At 33.6% G+C, this 24,964-nt stretch overlaps 1 protein-coding gene across 7 annotated transcripts in view; it reads left to right on the top strand.

The window, feature by feature from the left end:
• The window catches only part of RFX3 (regulatory factor X3), a 115,797-nt gene that overhangs the window by 71,090 nt on the left and 19,743 nt on the right, over positions 1-24,964 (top strand). For 4 of the 7 annotated variants that reach the window (XM_048931516.1, XM_048931514.1, XM_048931513.1 and 1 more), the window contains 4 exons: positions 6,325-6,583; positions 16,436-16,510; positions 21,619-21,800; positions 22,341-22,460. In XM_048931516.1, the coding sequence (XP_048787473.1) occupies positions 6,325-6,583; positions 16,436-16,510; positions 21,619-21,800; positions 22,341-22,460 (636 nt within the window). Of the gene's footprint in view, positions 1-2,483; positions 6,584-16,435; positions 16,511-21,618; positions 21,801-22,340; positions 22,461-24,964 lie in introns of those variants that run through there. The other 3 variants (XM_048931519.1, XM_048931518.1, XM_048931517.1) reach the window with 3 other exon arrangements.

The raw sequence follows: 24,964 nt of genomic DNA, 5'->3' as shown, positions 1-24,964 counted from the left end.
TAGATTTTCCTACAGTTGTGCATTGTGTGCACTTTTATGATTTTATTTTCATGCGGAAAAAGATCTTGGACTGACTGTGGAAGATCTCAGTAATTGGTAATCAGCGTCTGTCAGTAACATATTTACATTTTGATTGTGACTGCAAAACTATCAGTGAGTAAGAACTAATGTGAAGTTCCTTATGTTGAATAATACAGCTCTATTTTAAGTAAATTTTATAAAGCTGAATCTATCTGATATATTTTAAATTTCCAAATACATAAAAAATATATGTGAAAAGAAAATCAAGTTTTTATCTTTATGGAGCAAATTGCATACTTTAAATTTTTGTTCTCCGGTTACAGATATGATACTTAGAATTTCACAGTCAGTGTTGGTTTTGATGCTTGTAACAGGGAGATTGGTGGAAATAAATTGTACATTTTTAATCAGTACTTCCACCTCTGGCTGTCTTTAGACCCATTGAAGAAGTTTCTGTGGAAGCAGTTTATTACTTCATTGCATTTGATCTGTTGTGAAAAACCCTGAATTAATAGTCTGGTTACAGGAGCGGCTTTTTTTGTGAGGAAGCAGAAGGCAGAGTGAAATTGATGGCTTAGCCTTCCCCATTATCATTTGATTTCTGTATCATGTTCTGTTGTATAAGGTATTAGGGTGTACAGTACTTTTCCTTCTTCACATGGCATATGGCACACAGCCTTCAGAGGCCGCAGCAATCCATTGGCTTCATTGAGGCCTTCTCTCTCCTGTTCTCTGTAGTTCTCATGAAACTCACTATCAGCTTTGGGACCACAGGAATATGCTAAAAAGTTAAAGAAAATTCAGGATATTTTTCTCATGGGAAATTGACTTTCTTAGGTTTTTGTGCACAGAGGTTTTCTGCTATATTGCTATACCAAAGCACTGATTGTGAGCACTAGCTACTCTGCATTTAAGTAGCAATGTTATGTTTATCTGCTATACAGCTAAAACATTCGAAATCTTAGTTCTCATCTATACTGTTTTTCATATTAAATATATAAGTAAATAATCCCATATTTAACTAAATACCACTAAAGGCTAATATTGGTTACAGAACTGATATAAATGAAATACTTAAATGCCTACCTGCTGCAATGGTTTGGGCAATCCATCAAAAACTCAACTGAGTACTTCAGAGTTTATTACTAGATTACTATTATTATAACATTCATTTATTTAAGGTAGAATTAGGGAAAAATCAAACATTTGACACTGACAGGTTGTACAGCTTCTGTGGAGGCTGCTAACATTTCAAATTGTACAGTATAAAGGTATACATCTTCAGCTAAAAAAGTACATTTTATCCAGTGTTTTTTTGTTTTGTTTTGTTTTGCCAGTTGGTGTCTACAGTGGATAATAAAAGAGCACTTCCTAATTACTTATTTTGCAAAACACAGAAGTTACTGGTATACATCAAATTGAAAACTAATTTAATATGCTTAGTATACATGAGTTAACTTATCTGATATTCTAACCAAATCCTGGGAAAAGAAATAAATGTTTGTTGTTTTTGTTTTGTTTTGTTTTGTTTTTTTACTAAGATGAAGAGTAATGGAAAAAAAAAAATCCTTCAGCAAGGTAGACATTTCTAAGACATAAACTGCCATAATATTATAGGTGATGCTTTCTAAGCAAAAATGTAAAAGGTTTCATCAATTATTTGCTCAAAGAAAATGTGAAGCTGTGATCAATTAATGTAAATACAGAGACATAATGGGATGTCAGGAGCACAGATTTATAGTAGTAAGTAGATCATAGTCTTGACATATACATAGAATCAAGTAATAGATGCAGCTTGGAAGAATTTTTTTCCCCTGTACACATGTACTCTGAAAACTGATAGAGAAGATAGCTAGATTTACTCCTTCAGTGTTGTTTTTAATTTTTTTTTTCAAAGTAACAGAATTTTTGAAGGGACAGAATTGTCCTTAAAAGCTGAATTTTATAGTAATATGTCTGTGTCTGAAATAAAATGCAGAACACTTATTTCTAAGGTCAGTGCAGAGACACAATGGATTTAGAAATCAGTCTGCTTTCGTGTCAAAAATACACCTTTAATAACAACATTTTAACACAGCTCCATGTGTTTTATTTCTAGCATTACGTTTTGCAAGTCATGTTAAAGAGGGAGGCCCTCTGCTCTCATGAGACTGCACCTGGAGTACTGCATCCAGTTCTGGGGCCTCCAGCAGAAGAACGACATTGAGCTGTTAGAGCAGGTCCAGAGGAGGCCCACAGAGAGGATCAGAGGGCTGGAGCACCACCCCTGCAGGGGCAGGCAGTGAGAGAGAGGGCTCTTCTGCCTGGAGGAGGGAAAGCTCGAGGGGGCTCATATAGCAGCCTTCTAGTACCTTTCCTACAGGAAAGGCCAGGAGGGACTTTTTGTAAGGGCATGTAGCAACAGTATGAGGGTATATCACAGAATCACAGAATTGTAGGGGTTGGAAGGGACCTCCAGAGATCATCGAGTCCAACCCCCTGCCAAAGCAGGTTCCCTACAGCAGGTCGCACAGGTAGGCATCCAGGCAGGTCTTGAACATCTCCAGAGAAGGAGACTCCACCACCTCCCTGGGCAGCCTATTCCAGTGAACAGGGTAGATTTAGACTGGACAGTAGGAAGAAATTCTTTACTGTGATAGTGGTGAGACTGGAACAGGTTGCCCAGTGAGGTTGTGTATGCCCCCTCCCTGGAGGTGCTTAAGGCCAGACTGGATGGGGCTTTGAGCAGCCTGGTCTAGAAGGAGGTGTCCCTGCCTATAGCCGGGGAGTTGGAACTACGTGATCTTAAAGGTTCCTTCCAACCCAAACCAATCTATGATGCTATAATAAAATCTAAGAAATAATGTATAACAGGTGAATTACAATACCTTGCAATCCTAGTGCAGCTCATGCTAGTCGCAATAACTTCCAGTGTGGAATCTTGACTTTGTGCGACATGCTCTCCAGTTAAACACTGTCTGGGTTGCACAACCTTTTGGAAGCTAGGACATTGTAGCCTAATGTATTTGGAACTCTGATGAACTTTCTAATGCCACATTCTAACAAATACTGAATTCCACAATCTTCCTGTAGGAGTAACTGTTAGATTCTGTTTCCTAACGTATCTCAAGCCATGGTGTATCACCAAAGTAATCCTCATAAACATTCAGAAGATTTTACTTCTGCTGAGGTTAAATATGCAACTGTACAGAAAAATAAGAGATGGTGCTGTGACAACATTTGCAATGGGCAAGAAATGACTATATGCCAGACTACTTGAGGATGTATTATATATCCGTGCTGCAAGTGCTGTGGAGAAATAGGATATAACTTCCTTATTTCAGGTTATCCTTTGTGTATATCTAAAGAGTATAACATCATATTTTTCTCTTTGCACAGTTTTGTGTTGAAAGCTCACGTTGTATTCAGTGACGTTAAAACCTATGAGTTACTGGTTTCCATAGCATCACCTCATCCGGTTGGTATAGCCTGCATCTTTTGGTTTCCAGATTAATTCGTTTTTATTATAGTTAGTTTAAGAGCTCTTTGCTGAGTTGCAATTATCGTTGCATGTAATAATAACACTTTTATCTCACTTTTAATTACATCATTGATCTCTGTTGCTGAAGATTTGCTTTATGATCTCCAATAATCAGGTGTACAAGAAGAACCTGATGTAAACCTGGTTGTTGGAACAAATATGTTTATCTCAAAGTCCAACCCATCTATCTATCCCAAAGATCGCTCTTGGTGCAGTCATAAGAAGTAGTTACAAGCAGATTTAGGTGTTGCAATACAATCAGTCCTTATTTAGGGACTGTACATGATTTGTAGATCAGAACAAGGTAAAAGCAAACAGATATTTCCTTTTCCCTATCCTTTCCACAGGGAGTGACTTACTTGTCTTCTGAAACATTGAGCACTTTCTAGACTTTGCATTTGTACAAAGTACTACTTCTTTAATTTCATTTCTGCAAGTGTGGTATGTCTTGCTTATGTCCTTTGTGGACAGTCTGTTTCTTTTATCTGTATCTGTTTTTACCATCATCAGCACCTTTCATTCATTGCCATATTGTACTGGTACCTCATAGGATATTTCTCCTTTGGGAGAAATTACAGTGCTTACTTCCTTCACAAGCATTTTGCTGAACTGTTTATTCTGCACTTCCACTACTACTTTTTCCTAAACTGACCCTTACTGCATTGGAGTAAATTCTGTAAATTCAATAAATTGTATGTTTCCAAGGCAGATGTAACACCATCTCTGCTAGCAGTTATCTTTTACATCACAAGGGAAGCAATATTTCAATGCTATCACAAGGTTTCACAGTGATACCTTGGCTTGATCAAACAGGTGAATCAGGACTGCATGATGCTTAAATATATGCAAAGGCTACTGCAATGCAAAGAACTGGTTTTACTTTTCCAAAGAAATAATAGATTAGCTGCCTACTTTAGTGCTGTTTCCCAAATGAACTATTTTGCTTTGTTTTCAGGAGTCTGCAAGGCATTTCTTGTAGATTAACTTTCAAGTTTCATACTGCTGATTTTGAAGCTTTTGCAATACCCAAAATAAAAAAGAATTTTATTAACTTAAAGAGGGTTGAGAGGAAATAATATAGTATGAGCTTTGTAAAACTTTCAGGATTTGAAATCTAGTTCTGAAATTTCTCTAAGTCTCTGAAGTCTGTGGTGATAGTAAAAATTCTGACTTTGATTGTTGATAAGGTGCTATATGTTCTTCACTTCTCTTAAAAGTAATGATTCTGAAGCAAAAGATCATTATCTCTGAGTCTATTGTTTACTAAGCTTTCATAATTTAAAAAGAAAAACAGAACAAGCTGTAATTTTCTATTACCTTTCTCTGTTTTAATAAGGAACTAATCCTTGTGTAGATAAATGGAAAAAAACACTGACTTCTCAGCCTTGGACAGATGTACTAATGATCTACCAACTGTATAAATACTGAATGCTGCCTCCTCTTGTAATCTTGGATAGAAATGTCAGAAATTTTTTGTCATATTTAGTTGCATGGTTTTGCATGATTTTGTGGTTTCTACGATTATAATAAACTGTAGGCTTATGCAGAAATTTGGCAACTCTTGTCTTTTCTCAGAATCCTACTAGATTTAAATTGTATTTATTTGGACAGACTGTATCTCAACATAAGCAAATCCAAGTTAATGAGTGTTGTCAGTTGATTACAGGCAACATTACAGATTTTTATGCTTAAGGAATAAAATTAATGGTTAAATAAACTGATTATTTTCTTTTCTTTGGCATTTCTATTGTCCTACTTGCTAAAATACAAAACTTAGCTACTGTGAAACAAGATGAAATTTTCAGGCAGATTTTTCAAAAATAAGGTATTTTGCTTTGAAGTAATGAATACTATACAGTTAATAATTTTGAAATGTATTTTGGTGAAGAAAGCTAGTACATATTCAATAATTGGTGAACAAAGGAGTGAGTACTTATTCAATAATTATGAATAGATTATAACCCATGCAAGGTAATGATTTAATATAAGTGATTAAGAATTTGAAACATGATAAAAAGTTTCAGACTGAATAGTTTAAAGAGTATACTCATTAATGGGCCATGAATATTTCATGCTCAAAAATAATTTTTAAAATGTTCTTGCTGCATACCTTCTTTAATCTTTGTAAGCTTTTTACAAATGTCATAATTCTCATTTGGTTTTATTTCTTCAGTGCAGTTTTTCATCATAGTACAAATTCATGTTCAATTTTAAATTCACCCTGTAAAAATAAACATATTAAAATACCATTAAGTTCTGAATTTCAAGCTTTAACTGAGAGGTATAAAAACATTTAAAATCAATAGTTAACATGGAATTCTTGAACACTGAGCTTTCTTGGCTGAGATTTACATAATTTGTTTGCAATTTTGCATCTTAGTATGGAAAGTACATAGCGTATGATTGAAATTCTGTATTTTATGGTAGGATTGTAAAAAGTTGAAATGGGTGGAGCTTTACAGTTTTTGCTCTATATTAATTATTGTATGAACTCTTCCTGTCCATCTTCTTAGTTGTTGTCATACTTCCTTTCTTTGATCCTCTTCAGGTAAGGCTGACAAACTTTTCTGCAAGGCTTGGTGAATACTTGTTTTAATATTTTTACTGGATTAGTTACTTGGTGCATTTATTTGCAGAAATGTTATTCTCTGAGAAGGGATTGTTTGCCAATCTTTTTTAATTTGGCGATGGCAATTGCAGATATGTACTAGAAATACAACATTTCCCTCAGCTCAATGAACAATACAAATAATTTATTTTCCTTTTGTTTTCTTTTCTTGAAGCCGATCAACAACTTATCCTTACACAGAAACCCAGATGTACAGCCAAAACACTGGGGGAAATTATTTTGATACTCAAGGAAGTTCTGCGCAGGTGACAACAGTGGTCTCCTCTCATAGCATGGTGGGCACTGGAGGGATTCAGATGGGTGTCACAGGAGGACAACTCATTAGCAGCTCAGGAGGGACCTATTTGATTGGCAATTCAATGGAAAATTCTGGTCATTCAGTGACTCATACAACACGGACTTCCCCAGCTACAGTAAGTATTTCAGACTGATGTGAAATCTTTGGGACTTAGTCATTAAGATGTTCTTTCTGACTGATATGATGTTTGTTTAAGAAAGTACAACAAAATTATGCTAGTAAAGTACTACACAGTACTTTCTCGTGACACAAGAAATTAATATGTAACAAAAAAAAATCAAGACACAAGCATGAAACTTAAAAAAAAAAAAACAAAAAACAGTATTTCCCAAGATGGGTTGCAAATATTTACATTTTATATTTTTGCACGCATGTAATACTTGTGAATATTTTGAGAATGCTTACATGATAGTCTGTCTGAGCTTAATGTATTTCTACAAGAACTCAAAAAGCTTTTTTTTTTTTAAATTAAAAAAATATTGTTGAGAGTATTCATGTTAATAGATGTATATATCAAATAATCTAGCTTGTAAGTAATTGGTTATAACTTCCTGCATTCTTTATCTTTTGTTTTACTTTAGTGTATGTGTGGTAGCATATTTCAAAATACTCTTGTATTTTCAGAATTTTGGCATATTTTTTCCTTTTAACATTTGCTCTTACTCATACATGGTACTTTTCAAAACCCTGTTGAGGAGGTATCTTGTAATGCTGTGGGAAGGTTCATGCTGTTAGAATTATGATAAATACTGTTCTGGACATTTAAGTATGAGCATCAACTCTTCTCTTCAGCACTTACTCAAGTTTTCTTATTCCCATTAAGAAAATTGGCTTATACATAGTCTAGCTTTACTGCATGGCCATAATGAATGCAACTTTATTTTTGGGAACCAGTGTAACAAGTAAAATCGAGTATTCTTTTAAATTTTATTTGGAATAATGATGAACATTTACATTAGCACTTAAGTGATTCAATAAAATATCTTGATATTGATTCTTAAGGTAGTTTTATATATATATACATTTGTACAATGTAGATGTATTATTTCATACAAACTTTCAGACTACCTTAACTATGTAGTATTATTTTGTGAGAATAAAAATTGCAGAGACTCATAGTGAATGAATTGCATACGTATCAGTAGCATAGCAGGAGCCTTCAGCTGGCAATAGAATATTGTATTTATATTTAACGGTTAAATAAAAAAGAGTGTTTGGTAACATTTACATGTGTTTTAAATGATTTTCATAAGAAAAAAACATGTCTGAATTTTAATTTAAATAAAATCAATACTTTTATTTTTTCTTTAAAATATTAATTATTTGAAAGATATTTCTTGCAGTTTTTGCACATGATTTGTAACTACCAAGCAAGGTAGGACAAGAGTATTATTCTGTGGTCACAAGTAAGAAGCAGATCAAGATCAAATTAGTTTTGAAAAGTGATATTACTTTAAATATTTAGGTACCAATGATATTTGTATGTTTTTATAGTTGTTTTAAACGCATTGTTCTTTTTTAAAATTTTTAATTTAATTGTATTTAAATGCATTTAAATACAAATATTACCTATTTCATGCTAGTTTTCTCCTTATTCATTTAAGAACGTATGAAGTTTAGTGTTTTGCGTATCATGAGTTCGGTTTTTTGCTATAACAGCAAAAGTCAGTCATAAAATGTTTATTTGAATTTGAAATCAAATGAAATTTAAATATGTCCAGTAAAAGTTGAATATCCTGAAATTACTTGAACAAAACAAAAATCTGTGGTATATTTAACAAATTAAAACAATTCAGTTCTTTTGTGTCAAATTTACAAAATTTAACAAAATCTGAGGTTTGTTCTTTAAGCAACAACTTTGTCTTGCTTCATGTATAAAAAACCCAGCCTCTTTTAGATTGAGTACCTTCTGTACTTCAATATTAACTTACTTTTACGAATATTAAAAACAATGCTAATCCAATCACAATGATTAAATTGCATTTTTAACACTAAAATATTTTCTTCTGTTTGTTTATTCTTTTTTTTTAAGGTACTGTTTATTTTGTATAGTTCTATTGTGCAATACATAAGAATACATCACAAGTGATTTCTTTCTGTTTTGGTGGGCCACAGGTTTTAGGTTTTATCATTTTAGGATCTGGATACTTATAGTGACCTGAAATTTTCACGAATCAGTTGAAACATAAAAGATTCAGTTTAGACTGCAATATTAAAACATCAGGTCTGTTTGAAATTCACTGTGCAAAATAGACCAATGCAGTACTTCATTTGGATTGCCCTTTAGAAAACTGGATCTCATTTCTCTCATGATCCTCATTTGATCCTCACCATTATTCCATTTTTCATTCTTACATAGAGCATTTATTGGAGACATTAAAATAGCATGTATCTAGTCTGGTTTGCTATTAAAATTTTCAGCAAAAATTTCCTAATATTGAATTAGCTAGGAGAATTTTCACCTAGAGAGAAAGGATATACAAATAAGGGAAGCATTACTTATTACGGCACATGGCCATCATTACCTTTGTTTACTCTTGTCACTGAGGTAATAGTTTTGTTACTGCATACAAGAGGGAGCTTCATTTGTTTTGTTGTTATTCACCATCACTGATGAAGTCATTATCTTTTTATAGTAAGTTATGTTAGATTTTTCTAATGTATTTGGCTGCAGTTAAAAAAAAAAAAAAGTTTTAAGTTAAAAGTCCAATGTGTGAAATTGGTATGTGTTGTAAACTATGTATTGGATGAATGAAACGAAAAAATTCAATTTTCTTTTGACCACTTAAAAAAAAATTCTTCTATATACTAAGCGACAAAATACACCTAGTGAGCATGAAGAAAATTTGTAACATTTTCTTCAGTTGTTTTATTTCCACTGATTTGTTTCTTCCCGTGGTGTCCTTGCCTTGTGCATCAAATTAGTCCTCTACTTCCTCAAAATGAATTTTTTTCTCCCAAAGTAGAAAGGCCTTCAGACTATAAGACGTACCTATGTCAGATTTTAGGGAGATAAATAACTAAGCAATTTTAGAGAGACAAACAATATAAACAACACATTTGGATGTGAATGCATGTAGAATGAGATTATGTTGAACAAGAGGTGATTCAATTTAGCTGGTTATCTATCTGAAATTAATTTAGATGTTGCAACTTGATGAAAGATGAATCCCCTTGCCTTACTGGTGGTTATCATGAATGAATGCAGCTATGGTTAGGAGTCTGACTAGAAAATTGAATTGCATTATTAATAGTGAAATGTAAATCATCTTTCAATCTTTTTTTTTCTATATATGTCTACAGATTGTTATTGTGATTAAACGGAATGATCTAAACAACATATTGCATACTATCTTAAGTTAATAAAGTTTTTAGTAGTAAAGATATCGTTGGCTTGTCAGCCAGTGAGAGGCTCCTGTTTGTTAGTGCTGATTTCTGTAATATGCTTTAGTACTGACCTGTAATTACAGCTGTCACTTATCAGTCATCACCAGCTATGGGAGGTCTCCATTTACGCTGTTGCAGAAGTTTATCCTCTTTCAGGGTACGTGTAAATATAAAATAAAAGCAGAATTAGTATTGATTGTTTGTATTAGGACAAATTATTACTTCTCTTAGTAAGTACAGCATGCAAAATATGCTAATGTTACAGCAAGAGTGATATCTACCCAAAATGTGCAATTAATTAAGATAGAAGAATAATAACAGATGAAGTTAGGAAGCCTATTGTAAATGTTGTATCTTGATTGTATAATTTTAGTACAGAGCTATTTTAATTATTTTAAAAACAATAAACAACAAATATTCTAAGCTGACAGGGTTATAATTATGTTAAACCTCACCTGGTTTCTTACTGGAGAGCTGGGCAGTAAGAAACCAGATGAGGTTTAACAAAAGCAAGTGAAGAGTCTTGCATCTAGGGAGGAATAATTGCATGCACCAGTACAGGCTGGGGGATGACCTGCTGGAGGGGAGCTCTGCAGAGAGGGTGTCTTGGTTGGGTGTCCTGGTGGACGACAGGTTGGCCATGAGCCAGCAGTGTGCACTTGTGGCCAAAAAGGCCAATGGCATCCTGGGGTGTATTAGAAAGAGCGTGTCCAGCAGGTCGAGGGAAGTGATCCTCCCCCTCTACTCTGGCCTGGTGAGGCCTCATCTGGAGTACTGCATCCAGTTCTGGGCTCCCCAGTACAAAAAAGACAGGGATCCCTGTTCCCTGGGAAGATGTCACGGAGTTCACTAGATCAATTTATGCCCATGACAGGGGGGCAGTAGGCTCCAGCTGTTCCTCCCCCCCACCCCAGCCACACAAAATGGGAAGGAAGGAAGGAAGTAAGGAAGGAAGGGAGGAAAAGAACAGTGGCAACAATCTATGGAGGAAAACTTATTTTACTATGTTACCGGAATAGAAGATAACACAATATAATACAATTTAATTGAAATTGAGACTAATAACTCAGACAAGATGGGAGAGAGAGAGTTCCTGGGACCAAGTCAAACCTGAAAAGCTTGGAGCGGCTAGGAAAGCACCCTCCAGCACCCATTGCCAGGCAGTAAGAGAGCGCCCCACCCAGAAAGGTCAGGTCCCATGACTTCTGTAATGTACAGGGATAGGTACCTGGAATTGGGGCAGTAACACTTTAATGCCCAGTGCACTACATGATGTTTTGATGTGGAATAGTGAAACATGAAGAAACAAAAACATAAAACCATGACAAAAGAGCAGAGGGCCACAAAGATGTTGAAGGGCCTGGAGCATCTCTCCTACGAGGAAAGGCTGAGTGAACTGGGTCTGTTCAGCCTTGAGAAAAGAAGACTGAGAGGGGACCTGATCCAGGTCTATAAATATCTAAGGTGTGGGGTGCAGAGTGGCGAGGCCAGACTCTTTTCAGCAATGTGTGGAGACAGGACAAGGGGAAATGGCCAGAAACTGCAGCATAGGAAGTTCCACACAAATGTGAGCAAGAACTTCTTTACAGTGAGGTGACGGAGCACTGGAACAGGCTGCCCAGGGAGGTGGTAGAGTCTCCTTCTCTGGAGATGTTCAAGACCTGCCTGGATGCCTACCTGTGTGACCTGGTGTAGGGAACCTGCTTTGGCAGGGGGGGTTGCACTCGATCTCTGGAGGTCCCTTCCAACCCCTATGGTTCTGTGATTCTGTAATAATTTGGAAAATAGTTGAGATTGTATTAATTAATCTCTTTCCCAGTAGAGAAACTCCTTCCAACTCCATTCCTCACTTTTTTCTGATAAGCTGTTGCAGAATTTTTAGTTAGCTAGGTCCGCTTTATATTTTTCAGCATAAAACAAACAATTTCTGATAAAATTAAAGATGCATAGATATTTACGCTGCAGAGAAATATTGGATCAAGCAGTCTGACTTCTTGCCCTGTAACATGTCTTTTGTGGAAAAAGAAGCATCCATTTCTAGATAGGAGGAGGCAGATAAACTTCTTTTTTCTTCTTTTAAATTAATTGTATTAATGGGTAATCACTACAATTGATAAAGAAATTAAAAAAGTGTAAGTGGTGTGAATTAGCTCATGGGGAAGAAAATTAGATTTGATGACCTTGTGCCTTTATGAACTCCCTTCTCCAAGACTTTTCTTCTTTGATTTCTCCTTGAGAACTCTGGAGCATCATCACTCTCTTCCAGAACAAGAGCTAGGTTTCAGTGATGTAGTGTGACCATAATAATTGTTATTTCTCTACCCCTGTGAGTCCTTTGCTGCTCTGTGGTATTTCTTGAATTGATGCTGTGTCCCTTCTACAAGATCAGGATAAGGGAGAATGACCTCACAAACCTGTCCTGCATCTGCTTCACCTTGTTTCTTTTCTGAGTCAGTTTAGCTTCAATCTTCAGTCATTGGCTCTTGTGTTTTCTGTCTGAAAAGCCTTGAAGCACCTCATGGTTTGTTTCCACCCGATATTTATTCTGACATTTTTATATTAAAATTGAAGATGGAGTGTTGCTTGAAACAAAATTTTGGCAAGTGTAGCATTCCAATTATTAATAATAAATAAATAAATAAATAAATAATAAAAAAGGACTGCATAAAATACAACTTTTTATTATTAAATATTTAAAATAGATATCTTTGAATCCATGAAAAAAATTTGTATTAATTCATTTTATTTTACTTAAAATGCTTAAACTGGATGGAAGATGACTTGTCAGTGATGTTATTTTAACAGTCATTATCGCTGGAGTTCAGGCATCACCTTTCTGCAGGAGTAGGTTTTTCTGATTTTAATTAAATACTTGTTTGTTCTAAAATAGCCTATATACCTCTCTCTGGGTCTGTCTTGTCATAAATGCTTTCAAATTTGATGTTAATAATAATTGTAATCTGAACTCGGTTTTTCTTTTAGCTTCTCACCTTTTTTTTTCTTATGTGAGAAATGCAACAAATATATATGTGACATTTCCAGATATTTTTTTAGAGTTAAGTGGAGGACTTTTTTTTGTTTTTCATGATGGCATTTGTATCAAATATGGGGGAAACTGCCAGAAAGAAAACCAGCTTAGAATATATCTGAAGTTATAAATATTTGAGATCATAGATACAAGGAACTGGATGATTCTGGGGAGAGAAAGTGTAATTGGTCAATCATTCTGACCATATATTTGAGAACCATGAGCAGAGAAGATGGATAGCTTTTTTTCATTTGCAGCTTTAGGAAGGAAAATGTCATCTGACCCGAAACCCAAACATTTTGGATTTTCGCTAGCCTCTGGCTGTTCTGAGTAATTTTTCAGATCAATCAGGTCAGGTCTTAAACTTCTGCTAATTGTCTTCTTTATGTCCTCACCATCTCAGAACAACTTACTGTAAATACTTTGTGTTAATTAGTTGAATCGTGAAAAAGTGCTGCTACTTTTGCCATTGGCTCTTAGAAATTTATTATACATATCTGAAACTATTATGTATATTGTGTTTGTCTATTAACATGTTAATGAAAACTAAGGCATAAACTTAACAAGGATATTTAATAACTTCTGAATCAGTAGATCACATAAAGACTGAACAATGTGGATTTCCAGATGCCTGTATTGGGATCAAAGTATTGAATTTATTATCTCAAGGGAAATACCTTTAATCGTTAGCAACTGTGTCCAAACAATGTAAGGCAAACAATGTAAGTTAAGGGAGATGTCTCGAATCACAGTTTTCTTGACTATCATGCTTTAATTTATTCCATCCATTCTCCTCTCTCCCCCCCCCTCCATTGCTTATGTTACTATAAAAGGTGATTGTCATGCAATATTTAACATGGTTATATTCAAGTTATTGTGGGAGTGATAGAATTACAGTGTATATCTCAGTTATCAGTCAAAACAATTTAATAAGGAATGTTTTTAGTCTTTTTAAGAGAAGAAAAGGAGAAATCTATGACTGATCACACATTCAAATAAATGAATGTGTAATTCCTTTCTTTCATTAAGCATTTCAAGTGCAAATATTGTTAGCTGTGCCTGGACTCTCTCAATATACATTGCTAGAAACACATAGATATTAGTTTTTTATTTGTATTTATACAAAAAAAAAAGTTGATATTATTTTCATATTCTAAATAATATAACAGTAAAAATGACTACATTACTTATGTAATCAATGTTCATATATGTTTGAATGCAGTTTTGAATAGAGATGAGAATGATTTGGTGTCTTAAAAATCTTCCTTCAAATTGAAGTAATTTTATGTTCAAAACTACTGAAGATGTGATTGTATTGCCTACATAAGAAGAAGGTTTCTTTTATTAGAGAGATATCTGTCAGATAAAACTAGAAGTTCGCCTTATGAAAATTTAGGCTAGAAATAATGAAAATAATTGGTAGCTAGAACAATTTGTGTTGTGAAACTTGATTCCTTAGAGATAATGATGACTTATTTTAGATATGGAATTGGTATCTTTCTGAGCTTGATGAATTAATTAACATTTTAGAGGTAACATTTTTAGTGGTGACTGTTTGGCTTAGGTTATGCAGAAAAAGTGGACTAGATGATCCTAACACTGTAAAAATCTTGTTTTAAACCTGGGGATCTGCAAAGACAGAGTCATTGTCCTCAGTGGCAATACTGGTGAAAGCTACTTTAAAGAATAAACCTCAGCTACAAATTTTCCCAAATGACCAAAAAGAAGGGCTGTCTTTATTTGGTTAATTGCACTGCATCGCAAGACATTGAAGGAACATAGCAGTGAGAAATGAGTGGCATCTGCAGTGCGTCTTTTCTTTGTAAGAGCAATTATTGCTACTTTTAACCAACTGATTATCTGAGCAAACAGGACCACGCATTGCAGCAGCATAATGGAAGTAATGCAATAGAAGGAATGAGGTGTAACCTTAGTGTTGTAGTACTGTTGTAAAGCAAGCACTGTTGAACAAGTAACTTAAGATTAAGAGTTAGGACGCATATATGTATGTATACTTTGGTTGTGGAATTATGAAGGGAAATTTTTACCGTATGTAGCAAATTGATCTTGCTATAATAATGTTTAAACTTGTACTTTTTATCATTCTATGTGCCTTTAAAATTTGAATTTTTCTATGTGATTGAGTACTCTAACCTCATAGTTTCTTCTGCTGAAGCAAGAAGAAATCAGACTAAAGAAAATTGTCGTCGTGTCAGAGTTCATTTTCTTACATAGTAATCATATACTCAGTACACTTCTTTGATAGTTTTATGTAGCTGATATTAAGCAGTTACAGGAAAGAAAGAAGGAATTACTTATCTCAACTACTGGAATAAAAATACTGACCAGTCATACTATAAAGAAGGGAGAAGCTAATTTATTTTGTGCTGTAAATTTTAATATCAACTATTTTTCAGTCTCTGGTATTCAGAGAATGAAGTAGTCTAACACTGATAAATTATAACACTAAAATCTTTTGATAGTACTGTGATATAAGTAGAATGGGGAAGGATAATTTTAAATGGTCTACAGGGAAAATGAAAAGTAGTTTTAAAAATCTAAGTGCATTTCCATTGCATTTTCCATTGCTTTTGTTGTGGCCATTTAATGTAGTTAATTATATGCTTTTTCTTACTGCACATCCCGTTGTCTCTGTCATTTTCAGTGTTGTTCTTGCTTGGCTAAACTACAGTCAGGTTCCAATTTTACTCTTTAATGTTGTTATAGAGCATGAAAAGATCCACTGATATTCAAAGGAAAAGATTGGGAACAAATGTGTGAGTGTTTATACATTTGCACTTCGAAAATGCTGTATATTTAATAGCAGTGTGTTGTTCTAAAATACAAAGTTAAAATTCTGTTTTAAGTTGTGAAAAGATAAGCTATTTTTCTGAAGGCTGGATCCTGCTGTCTGTGTGACTCCTGACTTTCTATTTACTTTGGCAGCTGGAGATACTTCGATGGTGCTGCAGCAGTCAGTGATATCTTGTGCCACTTAAATTAATGTCAGAAAACCTATTAAATTATTTGGGATTGAGATTTGCTTATTATTGCAGAAAGAGGAAGTTTTGTGTCTAACTCAATTGTTTTTTCAGTATGGAAACAGCTCTTCCTGTTATAGTTGAAGGGAGAATGCATGGATGCCTGTCTTAAAATTCTGCTTGGGATAATTTTCTTGGTCATAAGCGATACTTTTGTTCAGTCAGGCATTGTTGTCTTTATTTAGGATTATTTTGTTGTGGGTTTTTTTATGTTTCAGTGTAGCTCTTCAGAAAATCTGGAGAGCTCTCATTTCCTGAGCAAGGAGAAAGGTAAATTGAATTGAGAGGCTGTGATCCTGCAGTATGTATGCAAGCAAAATGCTTTCCGATCTCAGTGGAGAGGTTTGTGTTCACTGAGATCCAGAATGACAACATTTAATAGAATATATGTCCTAGCCAGGAAAACAAACTAGGCATTTCTATTGATCTGTAAGCACCTTTCAAAACTTCTCTGATCAGACTTTTTTACTATCTTGTCTTGAGTCCTTTTTTTAATGCCATCTATTATCAGATTGAAATGGCGATTGAGACACTGCAAAAGTCTGATGGTCTGTCCACTCACAGAAGCTCTCTTCTCAACAGTCATGTAAGTTGTCTCTACTTCACATACACTCTCTTTTGCTTGTTCTGCATGCTTAGCCTGCCTCTGAATGTTTGTTTTATTTTATTACTACTTTGTGCTCTTAATCTTTCCATCTTAGTTGCTTGTAATTTTTTACTGCATCTCTCATGGCTTTATTTTGTCAGATTGAATGTCTAGATGGTATCTTGCAGGGTATTATTTGTTTCTGAGGTTTTAAACCTGTGTTAACACAAGTTGACACATCTGTTTGTTTTGCAAACTATAGTGTAAATGGTGAAGTATTGTTCAAAATTATTAAATTTTAAAAATTAATTAGCTGGCTTTCGACATTTTCAGTAAAATTGCCTACAAAGAACAGTCTGTGTACCATATATTAACGTACAAATATATGAAAAGGAAAAGGCAAACAGCATAACTAAATAATGTCTTCAGATTATTTTTAGATGTTTTTTTCATTTGTTCTGAGTAGTGAGCTGATTATGAAATAACTTGGGGATCTTAAAGATTCGTATCGCAGCGTGGAAAGAAATAGAATATTAGACTAAAATACACATATATGTCTTAATTAACTATCTTACTTTTTGTTCACATTCTGCAAATCTTAACAGTTAAGAATTTTCCACACAGGAAGCTTGAAGACATGTGTAAGAACATGATCTCCAGATATAGTGATAAAAACAATAAACATATCTGTGAGATGAAAGGAAAAGGGCACAAAGTTAATTTGAAACTTATTATTTATAAATAATCACATTACTTTGTTTATTTCTAGACCTTCTTGAAATGATTTTTTTTCTGTTGATGTTAGTCGTTTTATATTTGATATTTTTTCCATGTTGATTAGGTTCTATTCACCTTGTCTATTTTTTTTCAGCTTTACTAAGCTTTACTTATAGGTAGTTACATGCAAATTCTTTTATTGTTTTACAGTAAAAAATTACATTTGGTTTATGGTTTTAATGTAAAAATACAAGGCTGTCACTCAGAAATCAAATTAATAATCTATGTAATAATCGGTGTTGGATGTTTTTCTGTATGTGTCTGATAACCTCAAAATCATAGCCAGGATTGTTCTGGGTCATGTGGTTTTGTTTGATTGGTTTTGGTTTGTGTGTTTTTTTCAGTTGTGGCTTTTTTTGTTTGTTTTTTTTAAGAAAATGCCAATATTTAATGAGGAGAACCATATTACTTTGTTATACAAAATATTATACAGAACAGACTTTTATATTGTAATATTTTAGATTTTAATTCTTTTGTGAACATCCAAATGTTCCAGATGTTTATAACGTAATCACATTGAAGACAGGACAACTGAACAATAATAAAATAACTTAAATGTCATTGTAAAAGGGACCATTTGTTTGGCCAAGCATTAGAAATTTCTCTTCGCATTTGAACTTATCCACTGGTTGATATGTTTGTGTTTAGTCTAGGTTCAAGGTTCAAAGTTTTGGTATAGAACCAAAAAGAATTATAAAATATCCCTTGCTTCCCGAGCTATTCCACTCACTCCTGGTCCTCTGTACTATTTACAGTGTATAAATTGTATGTCAGTAAATTATTATAGAAATGTGATCATAAGATTTGTATCCAGATGTCACTGCATTGTCATCATGCTATTTCTTTCTTGATTGTGAAGGTTTACAGAATTATTTGATAGGAACATATCCCTTTGACTCTGAGAAAAAAAAATACATATTTTTGTGGCAATCAATTTTTTTCCTTCAGTTGTTTTGAAAGAAGTCGCTGCAATCTAGATGAAACTTACTAAATATGGTACCTTATTTAGAACGCAGTGTTTATTGACATAAAACTCAAGTAAGGACAATATGTAGAGTATTGTTCTTTGTATCTTAAGCTGTTCTTATATTTGTCATTTAATAGTCTAGTTGACATTTATTAAAATAATTGGCTTTAGAAGTTTTTAAAATAGAATTCTAAATTGTGTATTGAATTAGTATTAATTTCCACTTTGCAAGTCATATCGATTCGTGGAAAATACTTGGTTTTTCACTCCATGATATGTATAATAAACTTTATGGTATTTTTATTTTTTTTTCCTAAATGTGCACTTATTTTAAGGAATTTGCCATTTCTATCCTTCTTCTTTTCTCTTCTGATTGATTTCTGCAGTGACACTTTACTGTTCTATAAGCATCGCAGCTTAGTTGGAGTTGGAGTCAATGTAGCATGTCTGACTGTGCAAATATTTCATACTTTTAACCATCTTAGCCGTGCAGTATGGTCAATATTAAAGCCATGATTTGAACCCGAATAGCTCAGTTTTATGATTATATAATTTAAAAATTGTTTAGAATACTTTTATAGTATTTGTAAATAATGGTCCTTTTAAGATCACACACTAACTTCCCTTTTTCTTCCAGGCTATAACCTAACAAATCATATAAAACCATTATTATTGAAGCAACTCATGAGGCAAAAAAAATAGGAGAATGGACATATCTTTCTGTTAGATATGGTGTTTGTTTTGTTCTTGGTTTTTGTTCAGCCAGGTTATGGTTGCAATAAGATATGTTAAAAATTCATAGAATGAATGAAGTGTGCTTAAATTGAATCATCACAGGTTATAAACCATCTGGAAGAAAATACCTGTGATATTATATAGAGAACTCAACTGGAAAAGGTGTTTTTTGTCAATCAGATTTTCCTTTTGGGTAAAGTAACAGCACTTAATATTCCTTATCGGTTCTGATTTAAGTATAGATTTAATAGCATATAACCTATTACATACGTATGTGTAAATAAATATAAATATGGTGATAGATTTAAAATAGAGATTAATTGCAACCGTTAAAGGAGACAATTATCCCCATTTCTAAGCTCAGACAGTGGATAGAGGCAGGCTATTGTCAGTGGCGCCCACTGGCAGAACAAGGGGCAGTGAACACAAACTGGAACACAGTAAGTTCCATCTGAAAATAAGCAAATAATTCTTTCCTTTGAGGGTGACAGAGCACAGAAACAGGCTTCCCAGAGAGGTTATGGAGACTCCTTCTCTGGAGAGATTCAAAACCTGCATGGGTGCTTTACTACACAACCTACTGTGGGGTACCTGCTTTAGCAGAAGGATTGGAGTTGATGATTTGAGAGGTCACCTCCAACCCCTACAATTCTGCTATTTTGTGTAAAATTATGTTACGTGAATTCATTAGTGAAATAATACTTTCAGATTTAAGTTGTTTACAGTTGTATTTTTCTTCATTTTTATTTCGAAATAGTAAATGCTCAATATGGAAAACATCTGTGATTTGCAAGACTTTTTAAGTAGTTACCTATTAGCTAATAAAAAGATGATGGATTACTTTTTCATTTTGTCTATTTGAAATGCAGTATTATGTGCAGACATAGCCATAACATTTCTTGTCTTGGAACCACTTACACAGTTACATTTTTCTAGAGCTTATGCTCAAGAAACATGGACATGGGCAAATATGGAACTGCTGTTTAAATGTTCTAGAGTAAATTCGAAGAAAGTTTTTTCATTTGTTTTAGTAAGTTGCTCGAAGTGATTAAAACAATTGTAAATTCAGTATTCAAAGCAGCGGTCTAGCAAAGCACCAAATAACACATGGACTTCATCAATCTTTTAATGTAGCTTAATAGTTTTTTATTTTAGTTATTCTGTTTGCATATTTGAAAATTAGGGTGGCTGGAAGAAAGAATAGGACAGACTCTTTGGCAAGATCTGTTGTGATAGGACAAGTGGTAATTATTTCCAACAAGAAGAGGGGAGATTTAGAATACATATAAGAATTTTTTTATTATTATTACAAGGGTGATGAGTTGCTGGCACAGGTGGCCCAGAGAGGTGGTGGAAGCCCCATTTCTGGGACATTCAAGGTCAGGCTGGATGGGGCTCTGAACAACCTGATCTAGCTGAAGGTGTCCCTGTTCACTACAGGGTAGTTGGACTAAATCACCTTTAAGTATCTCTTCCAATTGAAATGATGCTTTGATAAGATCCAGTGTCCTTGGTTTGGGGTTTCATTGGGGGATCAAATTAAATCCGAGTTCTGATTAGTTCTCTGACCATAGCAGATTTAAATGTTTATACAGAATTACTTTGATTTAAATAGTTAGGAAAACAAGGAAATAGAATTCAAATAAAAAGTAAATTAATCATCCAAGATAAATCCAAAGAGAATTTCAGGGAACAGAAACCACAGCAATTACTGGAGAAAGATAATGAACATTTTAGCATGCCCAAAAACAAAAGCAGTGGAATTTAAGTGTGTCCTCAAACTCTACTGTTTGTAATTTCTTTTTTTGTTCTAGTATACTGTTAAATCTAGCACTGATAAATTGTCATTTTCACTTGTTTTATATATTACTGACAGCTACAGTGTTTTGTGTTTGTATACCGTAAAGTCCAGTGATACAACATGAAAACTCTTTTCTTGCAGTTTTCCAAAAATACCTAACTTTGTAGATGAAAATATTCATTTCTATTTTCCAGCATTTCCGAAGGAAAGAAGGCCAAGACTTACTATTGTAGCCCTAATGCTATACAGTTGTTGCCATTATTTTCAATGTTATCTAGATTGTTCCTTGGCTCATATGCAGTAGTTTTTTTTTTTTCCCTGTGTATTTGAGAGCGAAAAATAATTAAAAAAAAAACATAAAAAAAATCCCATTCAGTTTAGTTTTATAATGTCTTTTAGGGTCTGACAAAGAAAAAAGAAAAGCACTAAATTATTACATTTGCTAATGTGTTACCTAACTCTTGTTAATCCAATTAGTTTGTTTTGTGAAACAGTATGAATTACATTCTGTATTATTTTATTTCTTTGCAGTGCTAACAATTTGTTTCCAAAGCATAGTTGGTGTGTGGTACTGAATCAAAATATTTTTAAGAAGTGGACACTTACCTGAGATCAAAGTGTAATGAGTTCCACTATTTCCTGGTAATTCTGAAGATCCTAAAACAACATGGTATAGCTAGCATTAAGAGGATCTCTGTTCAGTAGGCCTGAAGAATGACTTCTGAACTGTCATAAGTTAATGTTGTAAGGTTAAGATATTTTTAATAAAGTAATAATTAAAATTATTTTTTTCCTTTTTTTTTTTTTTCTGTTTTACATGTGAAATAGCTTCAGTGGCTTTTGGACAATTATGAAACTGCAGAAGGAGTGAGCCTCCCTAGAAGTACCCTTTACAACCATTACTTACGACACTGTCAGGAGCACAAGCTGGATCCAGTCAATGCAGCATCCTTTGGAAAACTCATACGGTCAATTTTCATGGGGTTACGGACAAGAAGACTTGGAACTAGGTAAGTGTTAATGACATCTTGAACTATAATAAGAAACGCAAGCAATAATTATGAGTAAGAAACTTTTCTGATGTTAAAAACTATACATAAAGCTGTATGTAAGCATTACATTGGTTTTCTGGCAGTTATGTTTATTAATTTCAAACATGTTAATGCTTTTATGTTGTTGTTATTATTTTTACTTTTCCCAATTTTTACTGTTCACATTTTGATAAATACTCTGCAACATAAATTAAATGCAGTCTATTGTTTGGAAATTATGAAGAATTGTGTTTCTTCGTGACTTTGATGAGATATGTATGTATAACCTTGTTTTGTTTTGTTCTCATAACAAAGTGTAAAATGTTTGGTAATATTTAAGAGAGTGAATTCATTTCCTAAAGGTGCTAAAATGATACCCTGCCTGTAAAAGGCAGGTATGGAAAGAGAGTTAGGGCTTGTTTGTACATAATCTTTTCCAGTCAATGAATATAAAGTGAATGTAATGAATATGCATAAAACTAATGTTATTTTTCTTTCAATGCTTGCTCTTTCATAAAGGGGAAACTCCAAATACCATTACTATGGGATTCGTGTCAAGCCAGATTCTCCTCTTAATCGACTACAGGAGGACATGCAATATATGGCTATGAGACAGCAGCCCATGCAGCAGAAACAGAGGTAAAGTGTGAAATGAAGATGAGTACTTACTTATTAATATTTCTAGTTCATAGGTCTTTACTTTGCTTTCCACTGAAAAGATGAAATTCTAACGTGAACTCTGTTCAGCTTCCCTACTGTGAAAAATAGAAGTTTGCCAAATAAGCGGTTTGTGTCACTGAAGTCACATACCTGTCAACATGAAAGAATGTTTACCTAGAAACTTAAATAAGTTTGCAAAAATTAATAATAAAAAGTGAGATGTTGTAAGAACAAACTCTTATGAACTATCTGGAGTTATTTTAACACAATCTGAAGAAAAGAAATAGGACCTTTAATTTCAGGTGTTGGTGTTTTCATTTCAGTATGGTTTTATGGATAATTTGCTTATAGCAAGCTTATGATTAAGGTCAGTTTGATATTTATTTTCTCTCCTTGAAAGAACTAGCATGACCATAATAGCTTGCCTGTAGGCAGGTTCAAGTATTTGCTCTCAGCATCTGTTTTTGCTGAAGATCTGTGAAATTACAGAAGTATTTGGAAGAAGTGGTATTTTCTGGGAAGAGTGAAGGATATTTTTTTTTCCACAAGAGTGGAAGAGATAACAAAGGCATGTGCTTTTGGTGAAAGAATGTGAGGATATGCACATAGAAAAAACTACAAAGAACACAATTTTAGGGATAAAAAAAGGAAATGGTACACTTACTTGAAATTGCTTTGTACTTGAATTGTATTATTATTCTGCCACGTTATACTGAAGAGAAATATCTAAGATTTCTGATTTCATAAAACATTAGTGGAACAGGAGTATATTAAGCAAGACATCTTTAAAGCTGTTACAAAAATTAAAGCTCAGTTTTACTGTGAAATCTTTCTCATAATCTATATGTCCATTTCAGACAGCTGGAAGAGACATTCTTGTCTACTCCCGAGGGCATTCCTCATTTGTTTTCAGTTTCATTTCCATAAGTAAACCTCCAGCTTGGAAATTAATTTTAATATTAATTTTAAATATCTCAGTTCTTGTACACACCAGGCATGTGTTTTTGTTTTCATTGGTGGGAACTGGACATTTAACTAAAGTATTTTTTAATAAATTCATTAACTGATAACTATACTGTTCTAACCAGAACTCATTAATCATCACTTCCTGTTGACGTTATTTACTGTAAATATTTATTTTGTGTAGAAGATAAGTTGTTTTTTTTCTATTCTCATCAGTTTTCCCAAGTTTCTTGTACGTACTATTTAGTCAAATATTACCTTTAAACCAAGCCATTGTAATTCGGAAACATCAAGTATTTATTGATTTTTTTAGAGAAGGAAATGCATTAATGGACAGGAGAGAAATTATGGATTTTTATACTGTTTCTCCATTTGCACATTGAAATAGATGCATTATAGTTCTGACATACTAGCATCTGTAAAACTGCTGCAATTCTACTGTGATAGTATTCTAAAATGCTAATAAGAGAACTTCGTGATGAACTACTAAAAAAAATCCCAAATGGAGTTGTTTAGAAAACATCCATAGCCTTTCTTTAGATCACACACATATCTTTTATGTATAGCATGGTTGGGAAGTTGAGCTTATTGTGGCTTAAAAAACAAGGAAGTTCTATTTCAGCTCCTAGATTAGGGATATCTCAGGATCCAATACTTTTATTGAAATATGATCTGTATATTTTGTTTGAAAGTTTGTGGTGTATTCATAGCAGTTTACTTGGAAAGGTTTTCAGTTCCTTCAAATACTAGACAGTAACTAGCATCAGCTTGATCTGAATATGAAAAAATGTTGAAGCCTGCCAAATATTTTTCACATATTTCTTTGTTACTTGTAGATTTTGTATGTATAGTACTTTTTAAATATATTTAATTTTTCTGTAGTTAATAGCTTTAGTATTTGTTGCCTGTGATATTGCAAACTGCTTATACTATCTTGATTACTGTTAATTTTTAAACCTGATTTTCCCCCATTGAAGGGAACATGGTATTTGTACACAGTATACGTACTTTAGCACATTAGCTCATTCTCACAAAGAGTGAACTAGTGATAAATCACAAAAATAGATTTAAATCTAAGCATATTGTTAGCGCAAGCTTAGTTCTGCTTGTATTTACAATACCTACTTTTTTTTTTCCTTTGGCTAGCCATTCTCATCTAAGGTGCCAGAGGTCCACCTGTACTTCAACTGCCAATCTTAAGTTGTTAACTACTCTTTGCTTACGTTTCATGTGAAGCTCCAGACAACAATATTTTCTTTTCTTTTTCATTCATTGGTTTAAGTGATTTTCTAATGGTGTTGAAAATTATTAATTCCTATAATAAGATACAGAATCACAGAGTCATCTGGGTTGGAAAACACCTTCAAGATCATCAAGTCCAACCATCAATCTGGCCTGCAGAGTCCCTTACTAAACTGTGTTCCTTAGTGACATATCCATATGTCTCTTAAATTCCTCCAGGAACAGGAATTACCTGGGCAACCCATTCCAGTGCTTTAATTATGTTACATTTTGAGTGA

The sequence above is a fragment of the Lagopus muta genome, chromosome Z (genome assembly GCF_023343835.1).
Source record: "Lagopus muta isolate bLagMut1 chromosome Z, bLagMut1 primary, whole genome shotgun sequence".
In the NCBI taxonomy this organism is placed as follows: Eukaryota; Metazoa; Chordata; class Aves; order Galliformes; family Phasianidae; genus Lagopus; species Lagopus muta.
The sequence above is the reverse complement of the archived record's forward strand: the minus strand, read 5'-3'. Positions and strand labels throughout refer to the sequence as shown.